The following is a 15,096-nucleotide window of genomic DNA, read 5'->3' as shown; positions in this document are numbered from 1 at the left end:
TTTCTTCTCCAATTTCTTCTTTGACTCACTTGTTGTTCAGTTGTAAGTTGTTTGCTTTCCAAGTGTTTGAATTTCCCCCCCCCTATTTCTGTGTGTGATTCACTTCCATTTCCGAAGCACCGTGGTCTGAGAGGATAGTTGATATGATTTCTATCTTCTTGATTTTAGATTGATGTGCCTTATAGATATATGATTTTATAGAGCTGTGACCCAACATGTGTTCTATCTAGGAGAATGACTCACGTACACTCGATTAAGATGTATGGTCTACATTTTTTCATCCTATTTGAGGATGATAGTGATATGTATGTCTGCTAGTCCCATCTCTTCTGTTTCTTCCTTCATTGCCATCATTTTCTTGTTCAGTTTTTTCCTAGTTTATCTATGAAGTGGTGAGAGTTGTATGATAAAGTTTACAATTATTCTTGTGTAACTGTCAACCTCTTCCTTCATGTCTATTAGCTGTTCTATCATATTTTGATAGTTCATCATTAGGAACATATATGCTAAGGAGTATGAGTTCTTTTTGATATATAGATCCTTAATCATTAGGAAATGGTCAACCCTGTCCCTTCTGGCCTTGAATAAATGTGTTTTGAAGTCTATACTGTCTAATATAAGTATGACACCCATCCTTAGAAGAGAACTGTCTGCCCGTAAGATTATTTTCCAGTCTTTTACTTTGAACCTGTGCTTACCCTGGCTGTTCAGATGTGTCTGATGTAGGCAGCAGAAAATTTGTTTCAGTTTTCTGATCCATCCTGCCACCTTGCATATCTTGATTGGTACATTCAGACCATCGATATTGAGTGATGTTATTGAAATAATGGAATTTATTGCCATTATTTTGTACTGATTATGTGTGTTTGTGAACTTTATCTTATTTCTTATAGAAGCCCCTTCAGTGCTTCTTGCAAAACTGGTTTTATGGCTATATAGTTTCTAAGCTGTTGCAAATCCATGAAACTTCTACAATTCTTTCAAATCTGAATGATAATAAATCTGTGTAAAGTATTCTTGGTAAAGTATTTGATTGATTTATTTTTTAAAGCAATAACATCTCACCCCCATTTTCTCCTGATCCATAGGGACTCATTTAATAGATCTGCTCTGAGTCTTATGTGCTTTCATTTGCATGCATGTTTCTTCTTTGATCTTGCTGTTTTCAATTCTGTCTAAAAAAGTTTTTGATTTTTTTATTCTAATTATTATGTGTCTTGGAGTTGTTTTACTTAAAACTACTTTGGTTGGGATTCTTTGGGACTCTTGGATCTAGGTGGATGAAGTGCTTAATTCTTGAAAATTCTCCTTTGTGATTTCTTTGACTAATAATTCTTCATAAAATTCACCTTTTATATTCCTCAGGGACTTAGTGATTTGTATAATTTTTCTGTTGAATTTATCTCCTAGTTCTCCAATGTGCATTCTTTTATTTTTTAGACGTTTACTCCTCTTCTGTTGTTTTTGGATGTTTCCTGCATTGCACCTTAGAGATCACCAATTTTCTTCTCAGCTTTTTATTCTACGCTGCTGAGACCTTCCATTGAGTATTTCTATTTAACCTACCATTATCTTTCATTCTAATACTTCTAATGATAATTTTCTTAATTCTGCTCTCATACTTTTTTTAAACTTACTCCATTGCTTCTTTGAACTCATTAACATTCTCACCATGGTGTCTCTAAAGTCATTGTCAGAGAGGTTATATAGTGGTCGTGCTAGTAGAACCTTCCAGACTTCTCCACTCACTAAGTCTGGTGAACTTCTGTGTATTTGTGTCTGTTGTGATCTGGGGGAGTGTCTTTGTAGCTTACCTGTGAGAGTTCTCTGAAAGATTTATATGAATGTTGCTCTTTTCTTTCCTTACATAACCCCTCCCAGAAAATTATGTTTCTGGTTGTGATATGAGGACTGAGTGGGAACTGCAAGACAACTTTCTGTATTGACTTGACCTTGCCTTTTTTCTTTTTAAAAAAAAATATGGAACGCTTCACGAATTTGCGTGTCATCCTTGCGCAGGGGCCATGCTAATCTTCTCTGTATCGTTCCAATTTTAGTATATGTGCTGCCGAAGAGAACACGACCTTGCCTTTTTTCTAACTGAAAATTTGGTCTCTGATTCCTTAATACTTTAATGCCTGGTGATATTTTTCAGGAGGCATAGATGAAAGGAGTTAGGAATGATTATTAACATGAAGTTCTTGGAGGAAAGCAGGACTATAACTGAATTTGTGGGTTCTGGAGGTAAAAGTAGTTGTAGTGTGAGATGTAAGACAGTTGTCTTGAAGTTGTGTTGTACGACAAGCCCTGAGAGACGGTGGTGAGCTATAGATGAAAATGGATATCCCCTGAGGTATTCCCATAGCCCCTCTGGCTGGGAGATAGGACTGGAGGGATAAGTTTTTGCTTGAGAAATGAAGACATGTAAGAACATTCTTTCTTATCTTTAAACCTGCATTAGGAATGCTTTTGGCATTTTAACAAATAATGGGAAGGAGAGATTTGACATAACTCTATGGAGGTCCCATGTGGAGGAGGTAGTGAAATGAAGGCCTGGACTTACATTATATGATAAAGAGAACCATAGTGTCAGGGAACAAGTGGGCCACAGTGTGGTACTTTGGCTCTGTTGTTGAAATGACTGTTGATGCATGCTGGTTCTTTATGCTAAGACTTGATATGATTGTTTCTAGAGAGTTGGGCTGGATTGTGTGTTTTTGATGGAGCTCAGTATAGGATTCAGTGGTTTGTTGAGTAGTTACTATACTTGGAAGATTTTCCTTCTAGAAAGAGGCTACAGGATAGTCTTTGCTGTTTATCCTGTTTCTGGTTTGGGCTTGAGCCCAAGATTTGAACTTAAGTATCTAGGACTACTGACTTATTTCCTGGAAGAAATAGTGAGAACTTGGGCAAGGAATAAGAACCATATTCTGACCGAATTGCCCAAGATAGACTTCTGAAAAGCAGAGCTGTTTTGGGCTGAATGCCAGAATGCTGCTGAGATAGGAGAAAGGCCCAGTGAGCAGGGTACTTGGAGCCAGCTTTGTTTACTTCTTTTCCTCTTGGACTGTGGCTCTAAAAGTCATGTGGCAAAAATGCTGACACTCTCACCATAGCTATAGGAAACTCCCTCACTCCTTAGAGTAGGGTGGGTACCAAAGATGTGAGCTGGATCAGGAAGAGTGGGTGGACCTTGTGGTGACCTAAACTGTCAGACTGGTTTCTATAATCATGTCACACATCTTTTGGAGAGTCTAAGATATTACACAGATTGCTTTGTGACTTTCCACCTGTCTGATTTGGGCGAATATATTAATTGTGGTGTCATCTTGTACTCACAGCCTAAAAACTCAACTCATACACAAGTTTCATATTACCAAATATAATTGCAATTTGTAAACAAAAAGAAGACATACTTTTTTTTGAAAACTGAGAAAAATTCAAACAGAGTAGTCATTTTAGGGAATTTTTTGAGTACTTGATATTCTACTGTGTTTGAGTCATACCAGAGGACTGAAGTGATAGCATAGTAGCTAGGATATTTTCCTTATTTGCAGCTCACCCAGGTTCGTGACTCTGGTCCCTGAGCACTATCGGGAGTGACCCATGAGAACAGAATGACAAATAAGCCCTGGGCACTGGCAGATGTGGCACAAAAAATAAAAAAAAAAACCCAAATAAGAGTACAAAGAAAATAAAAACACATGATCATCTCAATAAAAAAACTTTTTTAGGGCAGTCTCAGGCCGGGGCCGGTGCCGGCTCGTGCTCCGCCGAGATTCGACCCGGGTGGCCATGCCTTTGCACAGCCACTTTGCTGCTGAACAACCAGGATCCAGAGCCAGCTCTATTACTTCGGGTCCCAGCAAGTGCTTGCAGCTATGTCTCCAGACTGTGAACTAAGCTTTTGCTCCATGCTGCTCCAGGAAGGGAAATGATGCAATTTCCAACGTAAATCTCCCTGGACTTAATTACTAAAATACAGAAATCCTAAACCACGAGGCTGCTACTGCAGCTGCACGACTTTATATCTCTTCATTCTCATTAGTGGAAAACTAATTATCAAATATTTCCTTGTCAACAGGGCCCTATTCTTGGGGGATAAACTCCGACAAGAATAGTGAGTTCTGTGTTGAAACTCCAACAACAATAGTGAGTTTTGTGTTGAAATATGGAATGGAATCAAGGTAAAGAGAAAAGGAAGTGAAATTTATCAGTTATGCAGGGGAGAGTGGGGGGTTGGGGGGTGGGGGAGTGGGAGGTATACTGGGTTTTTTTTCTTTCTTTTTTTGGTGGTGGAATATGGGCACTGATGAAAGGACGGATGTTTGAGCATTGTATAACTGAGACATAAGCCTGAGAACTGTGTAACTTTCCACATGGTGATTCAATAAAATAAATTTAAAAATATTAAAAAATACTTTTTAAAAAGTCCAATGTCAATTCATGATTAAAATACTTGAAATCAATAATAAATATACAATATGACTGAAAATTGACCAAATATTTGAAGAGATATTTCAACAAAGAAGATATAAGGATGAAAAAAGGCACACAAAAAGACATTCAACATCATTAGTGACCATGAAAATGCAAATTAACAACAAATGATCTATCACTCTCTATATATGATAAGGTAAATACAATAAAACAAATAACCAGACTAGTCCTATAAGGGAGTATCTAGGTCTCCCAACCATTGCTAGTGAGTATGTAAAAACATTATAATCACTTTGGAAAACAGTTTGTCAGTTAAATCAAACATATACTTACTGTTTGCCCCAGAAATTCCTGTTCTTAGGTATTTAAAAAAAGCAATAAAATGTGTGTTCATGGAAGCCAATGCTTATAGTTGATTTATTCAAGATTTACCTGAACTTATAACAACTTTAGTGTTTTTGAACTGATGAATTAAAAGAAGTATATAATGGAATCCTAGTTAGAAATAAAGGAATGAGCTATGATTACATGAAACAACAAGAATGGATTTCAAATGCACAGAAAGAGTCCAGAATTTAGTTGTAGTATATTCTATTACTCCAATTATATTACATAATTAAAAACTCAACATTTTAGGAATAAAGATAGATCAACAGTTAAATGCAGAGAATTTCAGAATATTTTAGGTTAGGGCCAAGGGCCTTGGATGCACTGATAGTAGATATATGGCATAGCTATATACACAAACCACAGAATCAACAACACTGAAAACATGAGATTCAAATCACAACAACCAAACTTTAAAATGTGTGTCAAGGAGGCAGGCTGGAGGTGGGTAGAGGAAACCTGAGGACCTGGTAGAGGAAAGATAACACTGTGGTGGATTGGTGTTGGGATAGTGTATGCCTGAAACTCAACTATGAATAACTTTGTAAATAACGGTGCTTTAATAAAATAAAAATTAAAACAAAAACAAGAACAATTTCGTTCAATAGAACTGTTCTTAATTGCAGCGGTGTTTACATGACAGCATATGCTAGACAAAGTTCATAAAATTATGTGCTTATTTAAATAGATTTTTCTCTATATGCAAAATATAACTCAAGAAACATGACTTAAAATCTAAAATCTAGGGGCTGGAGCAATAGTACAGTGGGTAGGGCATTTGCCTTGCATGCGGCCAACCTGGGTTCGATTCCCAGCATCCCAATATGGTCCTCTGAGCACCACCAAGGGTGATTCCTGAGTGCAGAGCCAGGAGGAGTAACCCCTGTGCATTGCCAGGTGCATAAAGAAAAAAATCTAAAATAACACCGTATATAATTATGATAACATATAAAGTATATAATATATGCAAAAGAAAGCAAAAATAATTAACCCAATATTCAAGCTAGTGGTTCCATCATCTGGGATAGGTAGATGCATGGATGAGGGACAATTATGAATTTACTGTAAGTTACTATTCATTTTCACTTGTGTGGTAGGCTTTTCTGTTTTTATTTAGAGATAGATCATAGATTAAGTAGGTAGATAAATCAGTTGAGTGGATTACATGGACCAATGACAATATTTATTACAAATTCAGGATTATTATTACCCAAGTTTATGCACTACTGTCCAATAAGAAATTTAAACAGCACAAACTTCAGATGTAAGTATCTACCTTGCACAAACATAATAATAATTTGGTTTATCTCTTCCTCCTCTTCACAGCATCATTCAGAGGTACATGAGAGGGCGGATGGGAAGGAAAGAGGCTCAGATCAAACTTGGGGTTGAGGAGAAAAGCTTTGGGTGATGTGTCTAGAGGCCCCACAGAGAGAGTGTGCTGATGGAGCAGGGAGGGCTCCCTGATGAAGGTTCCTGAAAGCTGCATCCCCTCCACAGTGTTTTTGTCCTGGTAAAGTGGCAATTCGGACTTCTCTGCAACCTCATCCTCTGGTTGGGCATGTTATGGGACAATGCCTGAGTTGTTGAAGTGAAGAGCTGCCCCCAGGGAGGCCTTTAGACCCACTGAAAACACACTCCCAGGAGCTTGATCTTATGTTGAAGCAGAGGGGCCCAGACATTGCCCACTTTTCCCTGGCCTCTGGCAAGCATTTCAGTCTCTAGATTCAGGACCAATCATGTTCCTAGAGGTATTTCAAAAGGTTTTAGAAGTATTCATTCAAACTAAATAAACTGTGGATTGAGTAGAAAGGAAATTGGTGCCTTTGCTTCAAATTTAGTATCAAAAAACATATGACTAGTCCTTTAGGCTCACAGAGAATCAGAAAATTTTGCTGTAATAAAATCTTACTTAATTTTTAAAATTAAAAGTATGAGAATCTAAGGTCCCAATATTTTGCTAAAAACATCTTTTAGTAAATGTAATGAATAAATTTCATTATCATTATCATCATCCCATTGATCATTGATTTTCTTGAGCCATCTCAATACCATCTCCATTGATCCTAGCCCTGAGATTTTAGAAGCCTCTCTTTACTCGTCCTTCCCAACGGTGCCACATTGGAGGCTCTTTCAGGGTCAGGGAATGAGACCCATCATTGTTACTGGTTTTGGTATATGAATACGCCACAGGGAGCTTGCCAGGCTCTCCTATGCAGGCAGGAAACTCTCCGTAGCTTGCCAGGTTCTCCGAAGGAGAGAATTAGGCTATAAAATGTCTAGGCTTCCGGGAGCTTGTTTTTATAGTCTCTGGATGTTGGCCGTTGGTGGGATTACCCGGTGCCGGGGGCAGTTTCTGGGTGTGACTGCCTAGCTACTGGAAAATGGGGGATCTGGGCAGAAGACACCCAGTCCTGATCCGAACAGGCTTGGAGATCTCAGTCGCAGATTCCACACAACTTGGGTCCCTCTGCCGGTTCCATCCTGCATGAGGCTCATCTGAACATGTGGAGAGGGGCCTGGAGCATGGCGGTGGCTGGGTTCCAGAGGTCTTCAGCTACTGGCACTCTGCTCGGGGTGGGGAGGGAAAATCAACCCACCCCCTCCAAGGGGCACCAGTGAAGACAGCCAGGCAGCCAGGTGCGGGGGGCAAGAGACTCTGCCTTCATTATCATGTGAGGTAAAAACTTGAGATGATGGAAAATGCTCCGGACCCGAATTGGGGCCAACAACACTGGGGAGCCGGAAGGAGGAGGTGCAGCCAGCACACCTTCTCCAGATGGAGCCCTGGCGACACTGAGCAGCAACTAACATGGCTTCGGGATTCGGGACTGGGACACATCCGAGCCGCGAGGCCGCTAACGCGGCCGCGCGCGACCTTTTCTAAAACCTGAAAACATACAATCTTTTAATGGAAAACTAATTATCAAATGCTTCCTTAATAGGGTTATCTTGTTTGGGGGTATAACTCCCACAACGATAGTGAGTTTTGTGTTGAAATATGGAGCGTAATCAAGGTGAAGAGAAAATGAAGTGAAATTCATCAGTTATACAGTTGGGGTGGGGGGCGGGGGGTATAGTGGGGATTTTGGTGGTGGAATATGGGCACTGTTGAAGGGATGGTGTTTGAATACGGTATAACTGAGACATAAACCTGAGAACTCTGTAACTTTCCACATGGTGATAAAATAAAATAAATAAATAAATAAAAATAACTACAATTTAAAAAAAAGAAATGTCTAAAAAAATTTGAGGTGATGTCACATCTGTAATATCACACTGAAAAACAGGAAGCTGTATTCAGTTTATGTAAAGTTGGACTCATATAACATTGTTAATCAAAACTATCAATTAAGTCTTTGAAAATGGCTCATTTTCATCATTTACATATTTTTTTCTTAATGCTCACAAGAATAATTTTCTTCTATGAATATCGACAATACTAGAATCAGCAAACATATCCTGTAGTTAAGTGTATGCGGACAGAATGAAAAAGTGGGTCTTTTCCTTTTTCTCCTCTTTTTTAATAATATTGAGTGCTAATATTGTCATATCTACTTTTTAAAGCTTCTTCTCTCACTCCTCTCCAGCTCCTCGTGCGGACATGAGGTTCTTCTAGGAGCCAGAGATCCTTGTAGACTTGAACTGTCTCCAAATGTCCATCCCTTAGCCTCCTATGCCAATAACTTTGCCCATTGTCACCAGTTAAGAGCATCTGAGACATCATTCCCTTTTGGGACTTCCAGCACAATACAAGTTGCGATTTAGGCCTTGAAATGTTAGTAATGCTCCTGAGACAGCACCAGATCCTCGGGACAGATATATCTGCTTAAGAGGTGGAGCATGTAGGGTGTGAGGTACTCAAAGAAGATACTGTCAATTCTCTATATTACTATTTTGTTGAATGGAGTGAAAGGAACAGAACTTGTGACAATGCATGGTTTTGAATAAATGAATGAATGAAGTTGCAACAACAGTCTAGAGTGGCAAGTAGTTTTCAGTGACAAGGACATCTTGATTCCACAGTGTGAGAACTTTTGGTTCATGTCCCGGAAGACACTGAGGCAGGCAACTAAACAGTGGGTGGTGCCCCCCTCCACCCTTGTGAAATCACAGCATGCTATAGACATGCATCACCACTGCACAGGATAAAAAGGACTCCTGCCCAGGTGCACAGTACAGTCTCCTAAGAGCAGCCTTCTCCTGCCTCCTCTGCCTGGTGAGTATCTGAAATGACAGAACTTCCCCTGGGAAGGTTGGGGTGGCAAGCTTAAATTGAATAGAACTAATAGATTGAGGCTCCGATTAGGCACCATGTGTGTTTGGCTGTGGATGTGTTAAGTGAGGACCCTAGCATCACTTATTGAGGACTGTGAACCTCTCAACATCAGGTCCTTATGAAGACATCCCGTTGTCTTTCTGAATCATTCATCAGGGAATGCATGACCCAGCAGACGGTCCTGGACAGCTCACTCCAGTGTGCTCTCATTTCTCTGCTAGAGCTTTGCTTAGAAGGCATACAGGAGCAGATATCCTACTAAATACATGTGGGTGAACTTGACCTGAGGTTGCTCCCTTGACATGCTTTGTTCGTTTCAGAATCATCATCTCCCACAAGATGTCCTGCCAGCAGAGCCAGCAGCAGAGCCAGCTCCCTGCCAAGTGCCCCTCACCCAAGTGCCCCCCAAAGAGCCCAGCACAGTGCTCCCCGCCCGCCCCCTCTGGCTGTGCTCTGAGCTCCGGGGGCTGCCACGGGCCCAGCTCCGAGGCCGGCTGCTGCCTGAGCCCCAACAGGCGCCGCAGGTCCCACGGGTGCCGGCGCCGCAGCTCTGGCTCCTGTGACAGAGCCAGTGACCAGCTGTCTGGGGGCTCTGGCTGTGGCCAGGGCTCTGGGGGCTGCTGCTGACCAGGACTCGATGCTGAGAACAGGAAAGAGAACCCAAGGGCCAGGACAAGCCCTGCCCGGTGGAGCCTTTCCAGGACATACTTGCTGCCTGTCCCAGGCCCTGCAGGGCTGCCCCTGCCCAGGCCCTGCCCCCCCCCCCAGGCTCTTTCTCTCTCAAGCCCAGGCTCACAGCCCCCCTCTCCCACAGCAAGGATGGACAGCGCCCCTGACACACCATGTGATCAATAAAGCTTCTCTTTCTCTGCACCACGGCTGATTCTCATGTTTTCACTTTACCCTTCCCCCAGGGATGGATGTGTGTTACTGGGTCACAGAGGTCACTGGGTCTTTCTGCCCTACATGTGGGACAGTGGGGCACAGGAGGAGAGGGTCATACCATGAGGTAAAGGAACGACCTTCCCAGGTTGCCTGTCTCCAAGGAGCACCAGGTGATGCACCCATTTGGGGAAAGCACTCTGGAGAACGCAGTCACTGAGACATGTGAAATGTGGGTGGGTGTTTGCACGGCCTCCCAGACTCTGTCAGGAGCTACTGTTGGCTGTTGAGGACCTGTTTCTGGCTGTTGAGGAACTGTCCTGACATCCACATTAAGAGACAGACTGCGTAACGGGAACAAAACAGAAGTGGCAGAATGGAGGCTGCCAACTAGAGATGTGTCCCTGAAGGGAGCTTCTGGCCACAGGCCTGGGTGGTCTCTAGGCACCATGTGTATCTGGAGGGTGGAAGCCAAGGGAGCCGTTGGGGAGGCACAAAGCACCCACAGCACTAGCGTTAAAGACCAGCAGTGCCAAAGTGGAGCATCCTCAGAATGGATGATAAAAAGGAAAGGCAGAGAAGCATCAGGAAGCATGGGTAAGTCAATAAGTCAGCACAGGAGACAGGAGATGGAGTGAAGACAAGATAGAATCAATGAACGCTTAAGTTATAGGTTTGAAGGAGAGATAGAGCTGGGAGTTTTGAACACAAGTTATATAAAGAGTATGGATCTGAGGACAAGAAAAGAAGAAAGGAAAAAAGAAATATGAGTAGTGTGTGAATGTAATGGACATTTTTGTAACAGCCAAGTTTGTTAGTGCTTGTCATGTGCTAGGAACCCCTGGGTACTTATGAGCTCATTCAATTTTGAGTTCCTAAAAATTATAATACCAAAAGATAAAAATCCTGAAAGTATAGTGTGGAAGGAATCATTTAAAAACTCTTAAAAGACATTTACTTACATCTTTATAACAGAAATTATTTTAGAAGTATATATAAAACCAAGATAAAATGAATAATTAATGGCACTTTATATAGTAAATTGCTTATCTGAATATATTACATCTTACACAATTGTAGATGACCAAAAATAGATATATTTTAGTTTTGAAGAAATTTTAATGTTTTTATACCTATGGTACAAGTCAACATGTGTTACAAGTCCACAAATAATGTACAAGTCAATACTGTAGCAAAGCACTATAGCATTTAAATTTTCTGAAAACAAAATTAACTCTTTAAAGTATTTCTGGATTTATACTTCCACAATCAGATATGATGTGAAGGTGAATTATATAGCATAGAGACTTGCATGAAAATACTTCTGAGGACTTAAAATGTTGGGAGAAATATTAAACTAAAGTAAAAACAAAAAGCCCCCCTCAAATTAGATAAAATAAAAATTGTGGAGAAATGAATGGATTATAGTTTATATATCCAAGAATCCATGTATAGGATGGATTATAAATGTAGTATACATACACAATGTTGCTAAAAGAAATGATGAAATCAGGCAATTTTCTGCACCATAGAACTAGAATATATGTTGAGTGAAGTAAGACATAAGAAAAAAGATAAACACAGAATAATCTCACTTATCCTTGGCACACAGAGTAACTCAATGAGAAAATATATAATATAGTGAAGAGAGGATGCTCAGATTATCCTTGACTCCAGAGTTTAGGGATGAGAACAGAGAAGGATAGAAACCAACAGGGGGAGGAAAAAGATGGGAAATAGAGATAATGGGGAGTGGGAGATGTGGCATTGATTCTTCTGAAAACATGGGAGAGTGGTAGAGGTATATGTTCAAAGCACAGACTCGACAACACTGAACATGTGAGATCTAAGGTGCAACCACTGAACTTTATAATGTGCTTGTGAAGGAAGCAGGCAGGGGAAGTATGGGAACATTGGTGAAGGGAAGTTGAAATTGGTGGTGGTATTGCTGTTGAAATATTATGCCTCAAACTCAACTATCAACATCTTTGTAAGTCACAATTACCTAATGAAATTTTATAAAATTTAAAAAATAAAAGAAAGAAAAATTGTACAGTAGGAATTCATAAGAGCATTGCACAAAATTACATGGAGGTAAGGCCACAGGTGCCTGCTGACTTCTAGTATCATTAACTATATTTTAAATCTTACATTATAAGAAATCCAGAGCACTTTTTCCTTTTACTACATGACTCTCCTCATCAAATACATTTACATTAATTGCTAAGTGTCATTGATCTTTTCAAATTCTTCTATTATTTGATATATACAAATCCATACATATAGTAAACTTCCACCTTCTGCTTTTCTGCTTCTGTGTTGTTTGGAAGGCGAAGATCCTTCCAGCACGTGGAAAGGCAATTAGAGAGATGTAAGAACAGCCACAGTGGGTCTTGGGCACTTTGGTAAGACAGTGAAGGTGAAAGTGTGGTAACTTTGCCATTGAAATCATTAAAATGAACATTACTGTAACCACATTACCTGAACTGCAAAAAAAGTTTTATAGAAAATATTCATTGTGTTTGTGTGTGTGTGTGTGTGTGTGTGTGTGTGTGAGGTAGGAGATCAAACACAGGACCCTGTATTTGTAAGGCATGTGCTTTACCATTGAACTGTATTACAAGACCCTTATCTCATCATTTGTATAAGAAAATAAACAGGAAGAATCTATAAGCAGATTTAAGTGTCATTTTAACAGATATTAGTTACATCAACTGAATAATGCCAGTAGTATATAATGACACATCTTTCCATTGTTACCCACAATAATAATAATTAATCTTTTACAAAAATTTCCTGAACTATTTCTGCCTAGAAGAATCACCTCTTCTGAACTATCCTAAGTCTCAGAAATGCACAGAATAAGGAATAACATCTATTATTAGATGGAGCTTCATTCAAACAGCACTTGCTCTCATTCCTCTTTGTGGGGACTCCTCTGTTTCTGGTTTCATGAGTTCCTCTCAGTGGTCTCACCTGAACTGTGTTTGCATCAAACTCTCCATTCCACAGTCCATGCATTATCCCAAGGCCTCCCTCCACATGCTTAATACAGCACTCATCACTTTGTGTCATAGTGTCATAGGGCAAACCTGTCAGCCTGCCCCGCTATCTGTGAGCTGTCCCACAGGACGAATCTCATTCATGGATGATTCACTTTGTTCTTCACCACACCCTATGTTCAGAGTAATTTTATTTCTTTTTTTTAAATTTATTTTATTGAATCACCAAGTGGAAAGTTACAAAGTTCTCAGGCTTATATCTCAGTTATACAATGCTCAAACACCCATCCCTTCACCAGTGCCCATATTCCACCACCAATAAAAACAAAAACAAAACAAAAACAAAAGCAAAAACAAAAAAAACAGTATACATCCCACCCCTCACCCCCACCCCCCGCCTGTGCGTGAGTGATTTCACTTCCTTTTCTCTTTACCTTGATTACATTCCAGATTTCAACACACAACTCACTATTGTTGTTAGTTTCAAAACAGACTCACTATTTTTGTTGGAATTTATCCCCCCAAAATACAGCTCTATTAACAAGGAAATATTTGATAATAAGTTTTCCACTGATGAGAATGAGGAGATAAGCTACAGCGGCCACGCGGTTTACAATTTCTGTATTATAGTAATTAAGTCTGCGGAGATTTAAGTTGGAAAATGAATCATTTCCCTTCCTGGAACAGCATGTAGCAAAAGCTTAGTTCACAGTCTCCATACATGGGTGCAAGCACTTGCTGAAACCCCAAATCCTAAAGCTGTCTCTGGTTCCAGCTCGTTCCACATCCACCGGCTGTGCAGAGGCATGGGCACCCGGGCCGAAAACCCGGCCGGAGCCGAGCACCGGCCCCGGTGGAACTGCCCCGGTATCCCGCGGCTGTTTCCGTAATTTTATTTCTTAAAAAAGAATCCTGAGTTTGAAATTAAAAATGTATCCCACAAGCAGCTTAAAAATATTTAGATAATCTTGGTGCCTTTTAGATGCCTTATTTTTAGAAAATTAATTCTCCCTCCTCTTTCCCTCACTTGCCACATGATACTACAGACTCTAAGCAAATGACACAGGATCTGGTGGCAAGGTACTTCTCAGACACTCTATCATGCAGCAATCCCTGTGGTACCTAAGCTTTCCTCATGGTGTTCAGACCATGTCTCTGAGCACCAAGCATCATGCACCGAGATGCCTCCTGTCCAGGTTTGACCCAGATCCTTCAGTCCATGGAATGTTAAGGAAATGCTGTAGAGATTTGGAGGGGAAGGTGGCAAGCACTGAGGCTAGAGTTTAAGAGGAACTGATCCCGCCTGCCTCATAATTGTGTTTGTTTTGAGAGAAGCAAAGATAAGGGCCATAGATAATTCTATCCTACCCCTCAACCCCTAGCTTGTTATCATATACCTTATATAGTGAAGCACGCACAAATTTATCATACATTAGAATCACTCCCTTCTTCCCCTCCCAAAAGAATCACCTGAACTATATTAAAAATCCTATAGCCAGGTCAATCAGAGTCATAGGGATTGAAACTCATGAATTAGTTTTTAAAAAAGGGTGTGTGTGTGTAGGAAAACACCTTTCTAATTATTTCAATATGTAGCCCAAACTGAAAATCTCTAATGGAGAAATTTCTGTCTGTTGTTGTTTATTTCTGGAGGCACACCTGACTATGCTCAGGGCTTTCTCCTGGCTCCACGTGGAAGGTAAGTTCCCTACCTGCTATACTACAGCTCCAGTCTGAATCCTCAGTTCTACCAGAAATTTCAACTTCTTTGATTTCCAAACACCAATATATTCTGCATTCCCCACTTCCCTCCTTACTTCCTGTATGTTTTTGCTATCTTGTTGACCCATCCAACTATAATAGGAAACACATTTTTCTCAAGTATATATATGAATATTTGGCATGATGATCACTATTTACTTTCTTTTTTTCATTTATTTCATTTCATTCATTTATTTATTTGACTGGAGTGATAGCACAGCAGGTAGGGCGTTTGCCTTCCACGCAGTTGACCCAGGTTCGATTCCTCTGTCCCTCTCGGAGAGCCCGGCAAGCTACCAAAAGTATCCAGCCTACACAGCAGATCCTGGCAAGCTCCCCGTGGCA

At 40.4% G+C, this 15,096-nt stretch overlaps 1 protein-coding gene and 1 non-coding gene across 2 annotated transcripts; one reads left to right on the top strand and one right to left on the bottom strand.

The window, feature by feature from the left end:
- Positions 1-1,974: 1,974 nt before the first annotated feature.
- LOC129403791 (U6 spliceosomal RNA) lies at positions 1,975-2,079 on the bottom strand. The gene has a single exon (XR_008629452.1). It is a non-coding gene; the product is annotated as a U6 spliceosomal RNA (small nuclear RNA).
- A 6,935-nt stretch (positions 2,080-9,014) lies between these two features.
- Positions 9,015-9,912, top strand: LOC129403689 (late cornified envelope protein 3C-like). Its single transcript, XM_055133917.1, has 2 exons — positions 9,015-9,046; positions 9,427-9,912. Exon 2 carries the CDS (start codon positions 9,446-9,448, stop codon positions 9,731-9,733), a length of 288 nt encoding a protein of 95 aa, XP_054989892.1. The 5' UTR covers positions 9,015-9,046; positions 9,427-9,445; the 3' UTR covers positions 9,734-9,912.
- The last annotated feature ends 5,184 nt before the right edge of the window (positions 9,913-15,096 follow it).

This window comes from Sorex araneus, chromosome 3 (genome assembly GCF_027595985.1).
Source record: "Sorex araneus isolate mSorAra2 chromosome 3, mSorAra2.pri, whole genome shotgun sequence".
NCBI classification, from domain to species: domain Eukaryota; kingdom Metazoa; phylum Chordata; class Mammalia; order Eulipotyphla; family Soricidae; genus Sorex; species Sorex araneus.
Note: the sequence above shows the minus strand (reverse complement) of the source record. Positions and strands in the feature narration are given on the sequence as shown.

Excerpts from the sequence above, each read along its gene's own strand:
- LOC129403689 (XM_055133917.1), top strand. The coding sequence starts at position 9,446 with ATGTCCTGCCAGCAGAGCCAGCAGCAGAGCCAGCTCCCTGCCAAGTGC.